The following is a 20,631-nucleotide window of genomic DNA, read 5'->3' as shown; positions in this document are numbered from 1 at the left end:
CAGACTGGAACTAGTCACTATGACAACTACGTTTGTCAACTCATGTAGAAATTGTAGAAACTAAATCTGGTAAAAAGCAGTCGGTTCCTCAGGATGATCCTTCGTCTTTAGTCTCTGCTGACCTGATTATTTTCACCAAACTGGCAGGTTTATCATGATAAACCTGGTTTATTATGATAAACCTGGTTTATTATGTGAGGTTTATCATAATAAACTAGGTTTATTATGATAAACCAGGTTTATCATGATAAACCAGGTTTATCATGATAAACCAGGTTTATCATGATAAACCTGGTTTATTATGTGAGGTTTATCATAATAAACCTGGTTTATTATGATAAACCTGGTTTATCATGATAAACCTGGTTTATTATGTGAGTTTTATCATCCTGAGGGTTCACAGTTTACCAGCCTCACATCTGGGTGGCTTCACGGCTTTTCCATCCTCTTTGTCTGCTCATCATTACAGGTACAGGTAACGTATAGAGACTCGGAGACGCCTGCATTCACACATCTGGGATCTGGTTAGCCGGGACACTCTTCCTTTGAAGAGTTTTACAGCCAGGAGGTCAGATACCAGGAAGCCATCGGGATCATAAGTCAAGTCAGGTTGACCTCATCTGTAGGATAACAGATCATCCTGAGTTAAGAATCACATAGATTGGGACAACGGACGTCCTGTAGAGTCGAGGACTCTTTAGAGCGTTCCAGACTTCCGTCCCGTCGGACCTCTGGACGTCTCTCCGATTAGCAACTTGTACTAATCTGTTCTTTATTTTTCTGTTCAATAAACTTTGTAATCTTTCTACTTCAGGACCAGACTCCTCGTCATCGACCAACGGACGTGGTTGACCCTCATTCGCTCCGTTTGACTCGTTCAGCTCACCAATCAGAGAGACGGAGATCAGCGAGCTCCATCATCAGCTCCGTGGTGAGCTCCATCACCAGCTGCCTGCTGACCACCCTGTTGTCGTCCTCCAGCCGAGTCTGGTGGCGGATCCACTGCCACACCTCTCTCACACACACACACACACACACACACACACGCACTCCTGTTAAACTTCCTCCTCAGATTCAGTAAAACCATCACAATAAAGTGTAAAAGGAACCTTAGAGCCTTTCCTTTGGTGTCCCTCCTCAACCCGATCTGTCTCCATCTCTTTCCATTTAAACGACACTTTAAAGCAGCAGGGTGACTAAAGTCCTGCACAACCCTTCCAGCTAACAACACACTCACAGCTAAAAGATGCAGAAAACACTAAAACCTGACCACTAGTGAAGGGATGAGACCCGGTCAGGAAAGGGAAAGTTAATCCCAGTCTGGGCTGGGTTAAAGCTGCAGGTCCGGAGTTTCCATCCTCTTATTTCTACTCCTTTTTGTTTTAAATCGTTCCGTCGGGGTCCAGAAACACCAAACCAGACACTAAACTGGAGTCGGGGAAGGGAGGACTGGTCTACCTGCACACGGTAAGATGGAGGTCTGGCTCGTTCCTAAAAGGTCTGGAAGTAGTCAAGGCGATAAATAAAATAGATAATATGATATTATCTATAATTCTTATAGGCTGTAAAATACTGTTTATGGTGGGATTTGGACAAATCGAGCTTATTTCAGATATTTTCCCCGACTGAGAACAACAGGAAGCAAGATTTCACCACAGCTTTCAGGTCTGCTGGGATCTAAAATAATCTGAATAAATGTGTTTCCATCCTGATGCCACCGCTGGAGTCAGGCAGAAACTGGTCTGAACCTCCTGAGAGGCTCGCCGGATGACAGTCGGACCGCGGCGTCCTGGACCCACCTGTGACCTGGAGATCTCTGCAGTGGCCGAGTCCTCCACCTGGCCTCTGTAGAAAAAGTGGCCTTTTCCTGGGAAACGGAGTGTTTTTAACGGTCCGTTCATGCAGAGAGAAGCAGCTGTGCACAGTTCTGCACTTACCTGAGAGCCAAGCGTTAATAAAGAGGACTCCGACTGCAATGTTGTACCTCAAACCATGCAGAGTCACCCCTCCCTGAGAGAAAACACACACCTCAGTCTGACTGCTCTGGTTCTGTTCTGGTGGTGAGAACACAGCCACTGACCGAAGGCATGGACAGCAGGTCCTCAGGAGTCACCGTCACGTCGCCTCGAAGCCGGTGGAGCTGGTTCTCTCCTTCGGTGTGTTTCTGGAAGAGCTGCAGCAGGAAAAACATCTGCATGAAGACGTTTAAATCCAGGAGAAATCATCTGCGAGGATCCGGTTCTTACTTCCTGCATCGGCTTGATCAGGTTCAGGTCGTAGACCATGAAACCGTCCACACCGGCGTGGATTTCCAGCAGCTTCAGCCTGAAAGGAGAGCAGATCTGCTGGTGTCTGGCTGGTCAGAAGAAACTTTAGTATCTGACTGACTGAGAGGGTTCAGGTGGAACTGGTCTGCAGGTCTGAGGCAGACTGAGGTGTGTGTGAAGCTAAGCTGATGAATTCTGCAGCTGCAGTTTTTTATTTCCTTGCAAACTAACCTGGAATTAATAAAAGACATGATTTATTATCCATCCATCCATTTCCTGCTGCTACCTGGATCCGGTCACAGGACCAGCAGCCGACGTAGGGAGACCCCGACCCAGACGGGGGGTGCATGATCTATTACGGTTACTATATCATCAGTAATGAATTTTTTTAATATTTATTTATATTTATACGTCCCAGTCTCCATCCTCATGATTCATCTCATACGTCCCAGTCTCCATCCTCATGATTCTTCTTATACGTCCCAGTCTCCATCCTCATGATTCTTCTTATACGTCCCAGTCTCCATCCTCATGATTCATCTCTTATGTCCCAGTCTCCATCCTCATGATTCTTCTTATACGTCCCAGTCTCCATCATCATGATTCTTCTCATACGTCCCAGTCTCCATCCTCATGATTCATCTCTTATGTCCCAGTCTCCATCCTCATGGTTCTTCTTATACGTCCCAGTTTCATCCTCATGATTCATCTCTTATGTCCCAGTCTCCATCCTCATGATTCATCTCTTATGTCCCAGTCTCCATCCTCATGATTCTTCTTATACGTCCCAGTTTCATCCTCATGATTTGTCTCATACGTCCCAGTCTCCATCCTCATGATTCGTCTCTTATGTCCCAGTCTCCATCCTCATGATTCTTCTTATACGTCCCAGTTTCATCCTCATGATTTGTCTCATACGTCCCAGTCTCCATCCTCATGATTCGTCTCATACGTCCCAGTCTCCATCCTCATGATTCATCTCTTATGTCCCAGTCTCCATCCTCATGATTCTTCTTATACGTCCCAGTTTCATCCTCATGATTCGTCTCATACGTCCCAGTCTCCATCCTCGTGATTCGTCTCATACGTCCCAGTCTCCATCCTCATGATTCGTCTCATACGTCCCAGTCTCCATCCTCATGATTCATCTCTTATGTCCCAGTCTCCATCCTCATGATTCTTCTTATACGTCCCAGTCTCCATCCTCATGACTCTTCTTATACGTCCCAGTCTCCATCCTCGTGATTCTTCTTATACGTCCCAGTCTCCATCCTCGTGATTCGTCTCATACGTCCCAGTCTCCATCCTCATGATTCGTCTCATACGTCCCAGTCTCCATCCTCATGATTCGTCTCATACGTCCCAGTCTCCATCCTCATGATTCATCTCTTATGTCCCAGTCTCCATCCTCATGATTCTTCTTATACGTCCCAGTTTCATCCTCGTGATTCGTCTCATACGTCCCAGTCTCCATCCTCGTGATTCGTCTCATACGTCCCAGTCTCCATCCTCATGATTCGTCTCATACGTCCCAGTCTCCATCCTCATGATTCGTCTCATACGTCCCAGTCTCCATCCTCGTGATTCGTCTCATACGTCCCAGTCTCCATCCTCGTGATTCGTCTCATACGTCCCAGTCTCCATCCTCGTGATTCGTCTCATACGTCCCAGTCTCCATCCTCGTGATTCGTCTCATACGTCCCAGTCTCCATCCTCGTGATTCGTCTCATACGTCCCAGTCTCCATCCTCGTGATTCGTCTCATACGTCCCAGTCTCCATCCTCGTGATTCGTCTCATACGTCCCAGTCTCCATCCTCGTGATTCGTCTCATACGTCCCAGTCTCCATCCTCGTGATTCGTCTCATACGTCCCAGTCTCCATCCTCGTGATTCGTCTCATACGTCCCAGTCTCCATCCTCGTGATTCGTCTCATACGTCCCAGTCTCCATCCTCGTGATTCGTCTCATACGTCCCAGTCTCCATCCTCGTGATTCGTCTCATACGTCCCAGTCTCCATCCTCGTGATTCGTCTCATACGTCCCAGTCTCCATCCTCGTGATTCGTCTCATACGTCCCAGTCTCCATCCTCGTGATTCGTCTCATACGTCCCAGTCTCCATCCTCATGATTCTTCTTATACGTCCCAGTCTCCATCCTCATGATTCATCTCTTATGTCCCAGTCTCCATCCTCATGATTCTTCTTATACGTCCCAGTTTCATCCTCATGATTCGTCTCATACGTCCCAGTCTCCATCCTCATGATTCGTCTCATACGTCCCAGTCTCCATCCTCATGATTCTTCTCATACGTCCCAGTCTCCATCCTCATGATTCATCTCATACGTCCCAGTCTCCATCCTCATGATTCATCTCTTATGTCCCAGTCTCCATCCTCATGATTCATCTCTTATGTCCCAGTCTCCATCCTCATGATTCATCTCTTATGTCCCAGTCTCCATCCTCATGATTCTTCTTATACGTCCCAGTTTCATCCTCATGATTTGTCTCATACGTCCCAGTCTCCATCCTCATGATTCGTCTCATACGTCCCAGTCTCCATCCTCATGATTCTTCTCATACGTCCCAGTCTCCATCCTCATGATTCATCTCATACGTCCCAGTCTCCATCCTCATGATTCATCTCTTATGTCCCAGTCTCCATCCTCATGATTCTTCTTATACGTCCCAGTTTCATCCTCATGATTCGTCTCATACGTCCCAGTCTCCATCCTCGTGATTCGTCTCATACGTCCCAGTCTCCATCCTCATGATTCGTCTCATACGTCCCAGTCTCCATCCTCATGATTCTTCTTATACGTCCCAGTCTCCATCCTCATGATTCATCTCTTATGTCCCAGTCTCCATCCTCGTGATTCGTCTCATACGTCCCAGTCTCCATCCTCATGATTCATCTCTTATGTCCCAGTCTCCATCCTCATGATTCTTCTTATACGTCCCAGTTTCATCCTCATGATTCGTCTCTTATGTCCCAGTCTCCATCCTCATGATTCTTCTTATACGTCCCAGTTTCATCCTCATGATTCGTCTCTTATGTCCCAGTCTCCATCCTCATGATTCTTCTTATACGTCCCAGTCTCCATCCTCATGATTCATCTCTTATGTCCCAGTCTCCATCCTCATGATTCTTCTTATACGTCCCAGTTTCATCCTCATGATTCGTCTCATACGTCCCAGTCTCCATCCTCATGATTCTTCTTATACGTCCCAGTCTCCATCCTCATGATTCATCTCTTATGTCCCAGTCTCCATCCTCATGATTCTTCTTATACGTCCCAGTTTCATCCTCATGATTTGTCTCATACGTCCCAGTCTCTATCCTCGTGATTTGTCTCATACGTCCCAGTCTCCATCCTCATGATTCTTCTTATACGTCCCAGTCTCCATCCTCATGATTCTTCTTATACGTCCCAGTCTCCATCCTCATGATTCTTCTTATACGTCCCAGTCTCCATCCTCATGATTCGTCTCATACGTCCCAGTCTCCATCCTCATGATTCGTCTCATACGTCCCAGTCTCCATCCTCATGATTCTTCTCATACGTCCCAGTCTCCATCCTCATGATTCGTCTCATACGTCCCAGTCTCCATCCTCATGATTCGTCTCATACGTCCCAGTCTCCATCCTCATGATTCATCTCTTATGTCCCAGTCTCCATCCTCATGATTCTTCTTATACGTCCCAGTTTCATCCTCATGATTTGTCTCATACGTCCCAGTCTCTATCCTCCTGATTCGTCTCATACTCAGACTTCAGCACATCTGCAGAACGAGTCCTGAAATATTTACCTGCTGAGTTTATGAGGAAAGTTGGAGCATCTGAACCGTAACATGATCTGAGTGTCGTTTCATGCGGGACGGATGCTTTCCATCAGGCAGTCTTGGACTCGGCCATGCTCTCACATCATCTGTCAGGTTTAAGGTAAAACCTGCTGCAGTGTCCAGTCCAGCACACGGGAAACCAAATACTTTTACGCATTGATATCTGTCTTTCAGTCCATTTTCTCTCCATATTTTCTGTCCCTGCTGAGGCCTCCTCCCACCTGCTGCAGTCTTTCCTGTAAAACCTTCAGATGATGATACCTTCTTACAGCAGCCAGTGTTCTGCTGTGGGACTCGGCGTGGACGTCCTGCGGCAGCAGAGCAGCAGCCATGCCTCCTGTCGCCAGAGCTCCCCGCCGGTGGCACGTCTGGACCAACAGGTCCATGTAGCTGCGCAGGAAACGCTTCTCCATGTTGACATATTTACTGCGGTCAGGAAGCAGGAAGGCTGGACGGTGACCTGCAGAGGAAACATCTGGCTCAGGTAAAAGCAGCAGGGTCCTGAGACCAGTCTCTACGTCCAATGTCTCACCAAACTTATTGACGAAGGAGGCGGAGTAATCCCAGATCCCACAGTTGAGTCCGGCCGAGTGTTCCTTCAGCTCGTAGAGAATCTCCTCCATCTCAAAGGAAGCCAAGACGTTTTCTATCAGCACCGTGGCCTTGATGCTACCCAGCGGCAGGCCCAGCTGCACACATTTACACACAAACATCTGGTCAGATCCTTCACATGATTCTCCAGACATACCGGTCAGACAGGTCCAGAAACCAGAGCAGACCTTCTGTTGTGTCCACACGAAGATACTGTTCCACAGTCTGGCCTCCATGAAGCTCTCCACCTGCAAGGTGACGACCAAGCCAGGTCAGAGGTGCAAATATCTAACCAGCCAATCACACGGCAGCAACTCAACACATGTCGTCATGGCGACGAGGACGTGATGAAGCTCAGATTGAGCATCAGGATGACCAGCAGGCTGCTGGTCTGAGTGTTTACTGGGGTCTTCACACACAACCTTCCCTGGAGTTTCCAGAGAAGGTCTGAAGAGGAGAAACGTCCAGCGAGCAGCAGATGTCCTGACCAGAACATCTGGTTCACAGGTGTCGAACTCCAGTCCTCCAGGGCCGGTATCCTGCAGGTTGTTGTCTCCCTGCTCCAACACACCTGACTGAAACTTAAAAACAGGCTGACAAGAAGCTGCTGGATGCGTTTGATTTAAATCAGGTGTGTTGGTGGAGAGAAACAACAAAAACCTGCCGGATACCGGACCTCCAGGACTGGAGTTTGACAGCCCTGGTCTGGTTGATGTCAGAACAGACATGGACATGGCAGGAAGTCCAGTAAGCTCTGGTTATTACATCACGCACACACAACGCCGGTCCCAGTGAAGCGGGACGTTGTGTAAAACATAAAAACTAAATACAATCATTTGCAAAACATTTTAACCAAATCTAATAAAGTCACTGCAAAGAAAAGATATTTCATGTTCAACATCTGTCAGGTTTGGTTCTCTGCTGCCTCTCCGACAAGACTGGACACATCTGGACAAGACTGGACACATCTGGACAAGACTGGACACATCTGGACGAGACTGGACACATCTGGACGAGACTGGACACATCTGGACGAGACTGGACACATCTGGACGAGACTGGACACATCTGGACAAGACTGGACACATCTGGACGAGACTGGACACATCTGGACGAGACTGGACACATCTGGACCCATCTGGACGAGACTGGACACATCTGGACAAGACTGGACACAGCTGGAGAAGACTGGACACAGCTGGATGAGACTGGACACATCTGGACCCATCTGGACGAGACTGGACACATCTGGACAAGACTGGACACAGCTGGATGAGACTGGACACAGCTGGACACAGCTGGACCAGACTGGACAAATATGGACACAGCTGGACGAGACTGGACACATCTGGACGAGACTGGACACAGCTGGACGAGATTGGACACAGCTGGACGAGACTGGACACATCTGGACAAGACTGGACACATCTGGACAAGACTGGACACAGCTGGACGAGACTGGACACATCTGGACACAGCTGGACGAGACTGCACACATCTGGACGAGACTGGACACATCTGGACACAGCTGGACGAGACTGGACACAGCTGGACGAGACTGGACACAGCTGGACGAGACTGGACACATCTGGACGAGACTGGAAAAATCTGGACACAGCTGGACGAGACTGGACACATCTGGACAAATCTGGACTAGACTGGACACATCTGGACAAATCTGGACGAGACTGGACACAGCTGGACGAGACTGGACACATCTGGACAAATCTGGACTAGACTGGACACATCTGGACAAATCTGGACGAGACTGGACACAGCTGGACGAGACTGGACACATCTGGACAAATCTGGACGAGACTGGACACATCTGGACACATCTGGACGAGACTGGACACAGCTGGACGAGACTGGACACATCTGGACAAATCTGGACGAGACTGGACACAGCTGGACGAGACTGGACACATCTGGACAAATCTGGACGAGACTGGACACATCTGGACACAGCTGGACGAGACTGGACACATCTGGACACATCTGGACGAGACTGGACACATCTGGACAAATCTGGACGAGACTGGACACATCTGGACGAGACTGGACACAGCTGGACGAGACTGGACACATCTGGACGAGACTGGACACATCTGGACACATCTGGACGAGCCTGGACACAGCTGGACGAGACTGGACACAGCTGGACGAGACTGGACACATCTGGACACAGCTGGACGAGACTGGACACATCTGGACGAGACTGGACACATCTGGACGAGACTGGACACATCTGGATGAGACTGGACACATCTGGACAAGACTGGACACATCTGGGCAAATCTGGACGAGACTGGACACAGCTGGACGAGACTGGACACATCTGGACAAATCTGGACGAGACTGGACACATCTGGACACAGCTGGACGAGACTGGACACATCTGGACACAGCTGGACGAGACTGGACACATCTGGACGAGACTGGACACATCTGGACAAATCTGGACGAGACTGGACACATCTGGACACAGCTGGACGAGACTGGACACATCTGGACACATCTGGACGAGACTGGACACATCTGGACGAGACTGGACACAGCTGGACGAGACTGGACACATCTGGACAAATCTGGACGAGACTGGACACATCTGGACGAGACTGGACACAGCTGGACGAGCCTGGACACAGCTGGACGAGACTGGACACATCTGGACACATCTGGATGAGACTGGACACATCTGGACGAGACTGGACACATCTGGACGAGACTGGACACATCTGGATGAGACTGGACACAGCTGGACGAGACTGGACACATCTGGACGAGACTGGACACATCTGGACGAGACTGGACACATCTGGACAAGACTGGACACATCTGGACGAGACTGGACACATCTGGACGAGACTGGACACATCTGGACGAGACTGGACACATCTGGACCCATCTGGACGAGACTGGACACATCTGGACAAGACTGGACACAGCTGGAGAAGACTGGACACAGCTGGATGAGACTGGACACATCTGGACCCATCTGGACGAGACTGGACACATCTGGACAAGACTGGACACAGCTGGATGAGACTGGACACAGCTGGACACAGCTGGACCAGACTGGACAAATATGGACACAGCTGGACGAGACTGGACACATCTGGACGAGACTGGACACAGCTGGACGAGATTGGACACAGCTGGACGAGACTGGACACATCTGGACAAGACTGGACACATCTGGACAAGACTGGACACAGCTGGACGAGACTGGACACATCTGGACACAGCTGGACGAGACTGCACACATCTGGACGAGACTGGACACATCTGGACACAGCTGGACGAGACTGGACACAGCTGGACGAGACTGGACACAGCTGGACGAGACTGGACACATCTGGACGAGACTGGAAAAATCTGGACACAGCTGGACGAGACTGGACACATCTGGACAAATCTGGACTAGACTGGACACATCTGGACAAATCTGGACGAGACTGGACACAGCTGGACGAGACTGGACACATCTGGACAAATCTGGACGAGACTGGACACAGCTGGACGAGACTGGACACATCTGGACAAATCTGGACGAGACTGGACACATCTGGACACAGCTGGACGAGACTGGACACATCTGGACACATCTGGACGAGACTGGACACATCTGGACAAATCTGGACGAGACTGGACACATCTGGACGAGACTGGACACAGCTGGACGAGACTGGACACATCTGGACGAGACTGGACACATCTGGACGAGCCTGGACACAGCTGGACGAGACTGGACACAGCTGGACGAGACTGGACACATCTGGACACAGCTGGACGAGACTGGACACATCTGGACGAGACTGGACACATCTGGACGAGACTGGACACATCTGGATGAGACTGGACACATCTGGACAAGACTGGACACATCTGGACAAATCTGGACGAGACTGGACACAGCTGGACGAGACTGGACACATCTGGACAAATCTGGACGAGACTGGACACATCTGGACACAGCTGGACGAGACTGGACACATCTGGACACAGCTGGACGAGACTGGACACATCTGGACGAGACTGGACACATCTGGACAAATCTGGACGAGACTGGACACATCTGGACACAGCTGGACGAGACTGGACACATCTGGACAAATCTGGACGAGACTGGACACATCTGGACACAGCTGGACGAGACTGGACACATCTGGACACATCTGGACGAGACTGGACACATCTGGACAAATCTGGACGAGACTGGACACATCTGGACGAGACTGGACACAGCTGGACGAGACTGGACACATCTGGACGAGACTGGACACATCTGGACACATCTGGACGAGCCTGGACACAGCTGGACGAGACTGGACACAGCTGGACGAGACTGGACACATCTGGACACAGCTGGACGAGACTGGACACATCTGGACGAGACTGGACACATCTGGACGAGACTGGACACATCTGGATGAGACTGGACACATCTGGACAAGACTGGACACATCTGGACAAATCTGGACGAGACTGGACACAGCTGGACGAGACTGGACACATCTGGACAAATCTGGACGAGACTGGACACATCTGGACACAGCTGGACGAGACTGGACACATCTGGACACAGCTGGACGAGACTGGACACATCTGGACGAGACTGGACACATCTGGACAAATCTGGACGAGACTGGACACATCTGGACACAGCTGGACGAGACTGGACACATCTGGACACATCTGGACGAGACTGGACACATCTGGACAAATCTGGACGAGACTGGACACATCTGGACGAGACTGGACACAGCTGGACGAGACTGGACACAGCTGGACGAGACTGGACACATCTGGACACATCTGGACGAGACTGGACACAGCTGGACGAGACTGGACACAGCTGGACGAGCCTGGACACAGCTGGACACATCTGGACGAGACTGGACACATCTGGACGAGACTGGACACATCTGGACGAGACTGGACACATCTGGACGAGACTGGACACAGCTGGACGAGCCTGGACACAGCTGGACGAGACTGGACACATCTGGATGAGACTGGACACATCTGGACGAGACTGGACACATCTGGATGAGACTGGACACAGCTGGACGAGACTGGACACATCTGGACGAGACTGGACACATCTGGATGAGACTGGACACATCTGGACGAGACTGGACACATCTGGATGAGACTGGACACAGCTGGACGAGACTGGACACATCTGGACGAGACTGGACACAGCTGGACGAGACTGGACACATCTGGACGAGACTGGACACATCTGGATGAGACTGGACACAGCTGGACGAGACTGGACACAGCTGGACGAGACTGGACACATCTGGATGAGACTGGACACATCTGGACACATCTGGATGAGACTGGACACATCTGGATGAGACTGGACACATCTGGACACATCTGGACGAGACTGGACACAGCTGGACGAGACTGGACACATCTGGACACAGCTGGACGAGACTGGACACATCTGGATGAGACTGGACACATCTGGACGAGACTGGACACATCTGGACGAGACTGGACACATCTGGATGAGACTGGACACATCTGGACACATCTGGACGAGACTGGACACATCTGGACGAGACTGGACACATCTGGATGAGACTGGACACATCTGGACAAGACTGGACACATCTGGACAAATCTGGACGAGACTGGACACAGCTGGACGAGACTGGACACATCTGGACAAATCTGGACGAGACTGGACACATCTGGACACAGCTGGACGAGACTGGACACATCTGGACACAGCTGGACGAGACTGGACACATCTGGACGAGACTGGACACATCTGGACAAATCTGGACGAGACTGGACACATCTGGACACAGCTGGACGAGACTGGACACATCTGGACACATCTGGACGAGACTGGACACATCTGGACAAATCTGGACGAGACTGGACACATCTGGACGAGACTGGACACAGCTGGACGAGACTGGACACAGCTGGACGAGACTGGACACATCTGGACACATCTGGACGAGACTGGACACATCTGGACGAGACTGGACACAGCTGGACGAGCCTGGACACAGCTGGACGAGACTGGACACATCTGGACACATCTGGACGAGACTGGACACATCTGGACGAGACTGGACACATCTGGACGAGACTGGACACATCTGGACGAGACTGGACACAGCTGGACGAGCCTGGACACAGCTGGACGAGACTGGACACATCTGGATGAGACTGGACACATCTGGACGAGACTGGACACATCTGGATGAGACTGGACACAGCTGGACGAGACTGGACACATCTGGACGAGACTGGACACATCTGGATGAGACTGGACACATCTGGACGAGACTGGACACATCTGGATGAGACTGGACACAGCTGGACGAGACTGGACACATCTGGACGAGACTGGACACAGCTGGACGAGACTGGACACATCTGGACGAGACTGGACACATCTGGATGAGACTGGACACAGCTGGACGAGACTGGACACATCTGGATGAGACTGGACACATCTGGACGAGACTGGACACATCTGGACGAGACTGGACACATCTGGATGAGACTGGACACATCTGGACACATCTGGATGAGACTGGACACATCTGGATGAGACTGGACACATCTGGACACATCTGGACGAGACTGGACACAGCTGGACGAGACTGGACACATCTGGAACCGGGTCATCAGCAGACTGGGAAACACCGGGAATCTCAAACAGCTGTTTCTACAGGTAAACAGCTGGAACAGCTGGGTGTCCTGGTAGAAAAGGACTGCTGATGGTTTGGAACACGTTACCATGGTGACATCTGGTGGCCAATAAACCTGTGTCAGTAAACTGTGGCGTTTTCATGCTGCTTCTGTCGGCTTATCGTCACTTTAACCCATCAGTATCCGTAGGGAGTGTTTTAGAAACGAAGACCATGTTCTCTGGGAGACGGGTTGGCCTGTGGTTCAGTCTCTCCTGCTTTGTCCTCCCACAGGGAAACAACTTTGTGAAAATGTCTCATTGTGGACACAAGGCAAAGAGATTTTACCTGGAGCAGGAGGAAGGACGGCGGCTGGAAGGATCGGTGATGTCATACGGAGCAGTCACATGACATCCATTCAGATCACAGAACGTCGTCACATCAAACATTTCAGGTTCGGTTTGGTCCGGACCGTTTTGGTCCCGCTCAGTCGTGGCGTGGCGGCAAGGTTCACACAGCTGGGCGAGTTTAATAACGTCTCTCCATGTAGAACCGCAGGAATTTACTGGTTCCATTGTCTACAGTCCAGTTTACCATCAAGACAATGTGGAGAAATCTCTGTATGTCGGCAGCCAGGCTGAAACTAACTGTGGCCGTGACCTTTGAACCCTCCGGCAATGTTAACCAGAGACATGGTTGTGTAAAGGAAATCACCGTGTGGGACGAGGAAGACTTCAGAAAACCTTCATCAGTAACGCAGGTCGTCTACAACAGGGCTGGATAACTCTGCAGTCCTGCAGATGTTAGGAGTTTCCCTGCTGCAACACACCTGGAACGCATCAGACCTAATCAGCAGACACGTGCAGAGCTTAACGTCAAACTCTGCACCAGTCTGCCAATCAGCCCCTGATCTAAATCAGGTGTGTTGCAGCAGGGAAACCCCTAACATCTGCAGGACTGCGGTGCTGGAGGACCGGAGTTGTCCACCTTTGTTCTACAAGTTAAAACAGCGAGAAGCCAAAGCCGGAGATCCGTTCATGCTGGAAGGTTCCGTCCCAACATGTTGATTCCTTTTTCAGGGACGTCCTGCGAGACGGTGCTGCAGATGTTCCAGCTGTTGCCGTGGAAACTGTGGAGCAACGTGTCCAGCGACATGACCCACACACACATCTCACACTGAGCGAAAACAAGCAACAAAACAATTTTTCTGTTTGAACAGGAAATAACTCGTCTCTGCAGTGTGTTCAGACGTTAAAAAGGATTTACAGATTTTACAGAGCGTGTGTGTGTGTGTGTGTGTGTGTTTTACTTTGGACAGGTAGAAAAAGGGTCCGCTGTCGTGTTCAAACAGCGTCTTTCCGCAGTGAAACATGAGGAGTCCAAAGTCAAAGAGAGGAGCAGGAACCTCCTTTCCCTGAACCTGCAGAGGGACAAACATCACGCCATGTTGAACTCCTTTCACTTCAACTGGTGATTGTTTCCTCCAGGAAACTTTCTGCTCCACATGTCAGGAAAACACACGAAGTGGGTTAGAAAGATGGAAGTGCTGCAAGCTGCCAGCAGGAGGCGCAACGGAAACACGGAGAACGCCGCCACGCCACGGCGTGGACGCTTTACCATCATGTGGTGCTCCACCATGTTCCAGGCACGAGGACGCAGCATCAGCAGCGGCGCCCGGCGTATGTGTGGAACATCTGTTGTCAGAGAGCAAAGCGGGTCTGTTAGGAAAGCTCCTGGTCCGACAGCAGCAACGTCCAGGATCTTCTGGGTAAAACTCACCAGGAAGCTGCTTGTTGACGGCTTTCATCACGTTGTCGATTCCTTTGATCTGATTGTAAAACGTCGGACAGTTCCCGTCATCAAAGTCCACCTGCAGGAGAATCTCCTGATTATTTCTGTTTTCACTGGAAGATTCCCATTTATTCTTCCATCCATCACCAGGAACTGGTTTCACCACCTCCTCTGATCGCTCCTCCTCCTCCACCTGATCGCTCCTCCTCCACCTGACCCCCTGATCGCTCCTCCTCCTCCTCCACCTGACCCCCTGATCGCTCCTCCTCCTCCTCCACCTGACCCCCTGATCGCTCCTTCTCCACCTGACCCCCTGATCGCTCCTCCTCCACCTGACCCCCTGATCGCTCCTCCTCCTCCTCCACCTGACCCCCTGATCGCTCCTTCTCCACCTGACCCCCTGATCGCTCCTCCTCCACCTGACCCCCTGATCGCTCCTCCTCCACCTGACCCCCTGATCGCTCCTCCTCCACCTGACCCCCTGATCGCTCCTTCTCCACCTGACCCCCTGATCGCTCCTCCTCCTCCACCTGATCGCTCCTCCTCCACCTGACCCCGATCGCTCCTTCTCCACCTGACCCCCTGATCGCTCCTCCTCCTCCACCTGATCGCTCCTCCTCCACCTGACCCCCTGATCGCTCCTCCTCCTCCTCCACCTGACCCCCTGATCGCTCCTCCTCCTCCTCCACCTGACCCCGATCGCTCCTTCTCCACCTGACCCCCTGATCGCTCCTCCTCCACCTGACCCCCTGATCGCTCCTCCTCCACCTGACCCCCTGATCGCTCCTCCTCCACCTGACCCCCTGATCGCTCCTTCTCCACCTGACCCCCTGATCGCTCCTCCTCCTCCACCTGATCGCTCCTCCTCCACCTGACCCCGATCGCTCCTTCTCCACCTGACCCCCTGATCGCTCCTCCTCCACCTGACCCCCTGATCGCTCCTTCTCCACCTGACCCCCTGATCGCTCCTCCTCCACCTGACCCCCTGATCGCTCCTCCTCCACCTGACCCCCTGATCGCTCCTTCTCCACCTGACCCCCTGATCGCTCCTCCTCCTCCACCTGATCGCTCCTCCTCCACCTGACCCCCTGATCGCTCCTTCTCCACCTGACCCCCTGATCGCTCCTTCTCCACCTGACCCCCTGATCGCTCCTCCTCCACCTGACCCCCTGATCGCTCCTTCTCCACCTGACCCCCTGATCGCTCCTTCTCCACCTGACCCCCTGATCGCTCCTCCTCCACCTGACCCCCTGATCGCTCCTTCTCCACCTGACCCCCTGATCGCTCCTCCTCCACCTGACCCCCTGATCGCTCCTCCTCCACCTGACCCCCTGATCGCTCCTCCTCCTTCTCCACCTGACCCCCTGATCGCTCCTCCTCCACCTGACCCCCTGATCGCTCCTCCTCCTTCTCCACCTGACCCCCTGATCGCTCCTCCTCCACCTGACCCCCTGATCGCTCCTCCTCCTCCTCCACCTGACCCCCTGATCGCTCCTCCTCCACCTGACCCCCTGATCGCTCCTCCTCCTCCTCCACCTGATCGTCCTCCTCCACCTGACCCCCTGATCGCTCCTCCTCCTCCTCCACCTGACCCCCTGATCGTTCCTCCTCCTCCTCCACCTGATCGTTCCTCCTCCACCTGACCCCCTGATCGCTCCTCCTCCTCCTCCACCTGACCCCCTGATCGTTCCTCCTCCACCTGACCCCCTGATCGCTCCTCCTCCACCTGACCCCCTGATCGCTCCTCCTCCACCTGACCCCCTGATCGCTCCTCCTCCTTCTCCACCTGACCCCCTGATCGCTCCTCCTCCACCTGACCCCCTGATCGTTCCTCCTCCACCTGACCCCCTGATCGTTCCTCCTCCACCTGACCCCCTGATCGCTCCTCCTCCACCTGACCCCCTGATCGCTCCTCCTCCACCTGATCGCTCCTCCTCCTCCTCCACCTGACCCCCTGATCGCTCCTCCTCCTCCTTCACCTGACCCCCTGATCGCTCCTCCTCCTCCTCCACCTGACCCCCTGATCGCTCCTCCTCCACCTGACCCCCTGATCGCTCCTCCTCCACCTGACCCCCTGATCGCTCCTCCTCCACCTGATCGCTCCTCCTCCTCCTCCACCTGACCCCCTGATCGCTCCTCCTCCTCCTTCACCTGACCCCCTGATCGCTCCTCCTCCTCCTCCACCTGACCCCCTGATCGCTCCTCCTCCACCTGACCCCCTGATCGCTCCTCCTCCACCTGATCGCTCCTTCTCCACCTGACCCCCTGATCGCTCCTCCTCCCCCTGCAGAAGGTCAGCAGATCTTCTCCTGTTGCCGTCTCGTCTCTCGCCCGGTGTTTTACCTGGACTTCCCACCAGGGATTCTGACCTTCTCCCGCTGGAGAAGTGGAGATAAGATCTCTGCCTGTTGGGACTCCGATTCCAGCCTGACGACCGGCGCCTTTCAGGATCCAACAGACCTTCCTGCTGGACTGGACCCTCCTCCTCCTGAACTTCCACCGTTAAAATCAAGCTTTCAGACCCTCACTGTGTGTGTGTGTGTGTGTGTGTGTGTGTGTGTGTCTTGCAGGGAAGTTTCATCTGTGCAGACATGAGTCCAACCCAACGAACTTCAGGTCTGTGAAACTCAGGAATATTTTCCTTTCATGCAGGAATTTCCTTAGAAGTTGCAACAGATGGAACTTTAAGTGTGTAAAAAGGCGTTTTAGACTCTTAAAGTGAGCTACGTTTCAGAAAGCATCCCAGATCCTCCAGACGATGAAGGTCCAACCTTGTTCAGAAAGAATCTGTCTGCAGGTTCTACATCAAAGCAGCAGCATTTTTCTATTCTTTCACCATCTTTATGATTTATTTTACTTTACCATCACACTGCAGAGGACAGCAGACCTTTCTACCGGTTTGCTTTCTACACAACTTTGGAACAGTGATGATGATGATGATGATGTGAGGAATCCCCCCCTTCCAACCCCCTCCTTCCACCATGGAGGTGAGCTTCTCACCGTCCAGTAGCTGCTTTAGCTCCCATCACAGTGACTCTGGTTTGACTGTCCTGCTGCGGGACGGTGAGGTACCTGGATGCCCTGCGCCGGAGACCGGAGAGCTCTGATGAAGCGTTGCGTGTCGCAGGGCGCCATGTCGCCAACATCCACGTGTCTTCTCCGAAGCCTGGGAGGGACAGGCAGCACCTTCCAGCTTGGGTCACTCCGGATGTGCGCAGTGCCTTCTGGGAACTTTGGTAAGTCACCTGAGAGGTCCAGGTGGGCTTTTCTGGACGTCCTCAGCTGCAGGATCTGAGGAGGAAAGACCAGGTTACAGCAGCCGCCTCAGTCTGAGGGTCGGAGACGAGGACTGCTCATCCGATCTACCTGCTCCACCTGCGGGTCGAACGTGGAGATGAGCTCATGCAGGAAGCTGCGAGCGGCGGCGGTGAAAAGTGCTGCATGTTCTGCTTCTAGTCCTGACGGAGGAGGGGACAGCTCCATGCCGACCTGTGGACCAAACCATTCAGATTCAGGCGGATGCAGCAGCACATCTGGAAAACTCCAGGGCGATGTTAGCATAGTTAGCATCTCCTCTTCTTCCAACATCTGTCTGGAAACATCTGGAAGGTGTGGAAACCGGTTGTCCGAGTGCCGTCGGGGTTTTTATTCTGGTTGCTCTGGTTTAAACACCTTTCAGTCTTTTTATTGTTCTCCTCTGTGTTTCATCTGCTTACATCCAGCTGTGAAGCACTTTGGCCTGATGGTGTGCTGCAGACACCTGGCACCTGATCCGGTCCACACCTGGCACCTGATCCGGTCCACACCTGGCACCTGATCCGGTCCACACCTGGCACCTGATCCGGTCCACACCTGGCACCTGATCCGGTCCACAACTAGCACCGATCCGGTCCACATCTGGCACCCGATCCGGTCCACACCTGGCACCTGATCTGGTCCACACCTGGCACCTGATCCGGTCCACACCTGGCACCTGATCCGGTCCACACCTGGCACCCGATCCGGTCCACATCTGGCACCCGATCCGGTCCACATCTGGCACCCGATCCGGTCCACATCTGGCACCTAATCTGGCACCCGATCCGGTCCACATCTGGCACCTAATCTGGCACCCGATCCGGTCCACATCTGGCACCTAATCTGGCACCCGATCTGGTCCACATCTGGCACCCGATCCGGTCCACATCTGGCACCCGATCCGGTCCACATCTGGCACCTAATCTGGCACCCGATCCGGTCCACATCTGGCACCCGATCCGGTCCACATCTGGCACCCAATCTGGCACCGCATGACGGATCTTTAAGCTGCATTTCCAGGTTTCAGGGTGAACTGTGTTCACAGAGATTACTGGAAGTTTTCCTGACTCCATGCACTGGTTCCCAGTAGAGAAATCGTGGTTTTAATCGGAGCTAAAGGTTACCTGCACCCAGCCTGACCTTCAGGCTTGTCCCCTGCATACAGAGATTCCTCCTGATTCTCTAAATCTGTTGATGATACTAAACACCAGATGGCTGAATCTTTAGTCTTCCCAGATTTACTTTGAGGAACATTTTACTGAAACTGGTCCCAGTTAGTCTCAGACTGGTCAAGCTCTGTTCCTCCTGAGAGACTCTGCTTCTCTGAAATGCTCCTTCTCCACCCCGTCATGTTCCTGACCTGCTAATAAACCTGCTTCGTGTCCAACGCTCCTCCAGATGCTGCTTCTCCCTTCCAGCTGTTGACACACGTGTTGCTGCATCAGATTCACCGTCAGCTCATTTCTTCAGTCAAGCGATAAAATGTCAGATTCATCATCTGACATGATGTTTATCAGCTACTGGGAAGGAAATGAGGCTTCGACATCATCCTGTTGTCATTTACAGTTTATGCAGAGACCTGACTTTAGACCTGCAGATGAACGTTTGCCATCTCAGATTAAACGATGTTCAGCACAGCTTCTGTGTATTTTCTGACCAGTTCAGCCCTCGAGACGCATCGGTAGCTCTGCAAGTCGCAAAAAATGTGTCAAGCTCTCTTCACCACGACAACGAAGCCGCTGGATCTGTTCAAAGTCCACAGCATGACACGCTTACAGCCTCCTTACACTGCAGGTACCTCACACTTCACAGCTGATTTACAGACAGAATTTCTATTTAGCAGCAGAATAAAGTGAAGAGAGAAACTCACAGCGGTGCTGGGTTGCCTCCACACAGCTGGACTTTGCTTTGTGCTGACTTTGTTTGAACAGGAAGGTGTTTGTTTCTGTGTGCAGTTTAAAGTCCTAAAGTCTAAAGCAGAGCAGCTGAGCAGATCATGTCTGATTACGTCAGGAAGGTGAAATAAAAGGTGATGAAAATGAGCAGAAAGCCTCAAACTGCTCTGAACTTCTCGCTGAATGAGTTGGATGTTCCTGACCGACTTATAAACACTGTCAGAGTTTCTGTTTGGTGTTCCTGCTCATCTCCTTCAGGCCAGTTGTTCCGCAGAGGCCCCGTAC

At 52.2% G+C, this 20,631-nt stretch overlaps 1 protein-coding gene across 1 annotated transcript in view; it reads right to left on the bottom strand.

Annotated features, from left to right (window-relative positions):
- Positions 1-18,637, bottom strand: part of ugl (ureidoglycolate lyase) — a gene marked incomplete at both ends in the record, with an annotated part of 19,033 nt that extends 396 nt beyond the window's left edge. The window contains 12 exons of the mRNA XM_079249706.1: positions 887-1,011; positions 1,800-1,867; positions 1,938-2,010; positions 2,081-2,173; positions 2,247-2,325; positions 6,369-6,796; positions 6,887-6,946; positions 14,673-14,783; positions 14,981-15,057; positions 15,143-15,233; positions 18,227-18,445; positions 18,521-18,637. Coding sequence (XP_079105832.1) covers positions 887-1,011; positions 1,800-1,867; positions 1,938-2,010; positions 2,081-2,173; positions 2,247-2,325; positions 6,369-6,796; positions 6,887-6,946; positions 14,673-14,783; positions 14,981-15,057; positions 15,143-15,233; positions 18,227-18,445; positions 18,521-18,637 — 1,541 coding nt within the window. The remainder of the gene's footprint in view (positions 1-886; positions 1,012-1,799; positions 1,868-1,937; positions 2,011-2,080; positions 2,174-2,246; positions 2,326-6,368; positions 6,797-6,886; positions 6,947-14,672; positions 14,784-14,980; positions 15,058-15,142; positions 15,234-18,226; positions 18,446-18,520) is intronic.
- Between the last annotated feature and the right edge of the window lie 1,994 nt (positions 18,638-20,631).

This window comes from Telmatherina bonti, assembly GCF_933228915.1.
Source record: "Telmatherina bonti genome assembly, chromosome: 12".
NCBI classification, from domain to species: Eukaryota; Metazoa; Chordata; class Actinopteri; order Atheriniformes; family Telmatherinidae; genus Telmatherina; species Telmatherina bonti.
This window is presented reverse-complemented; position numbering and strand designations above follow the sequence as displayed.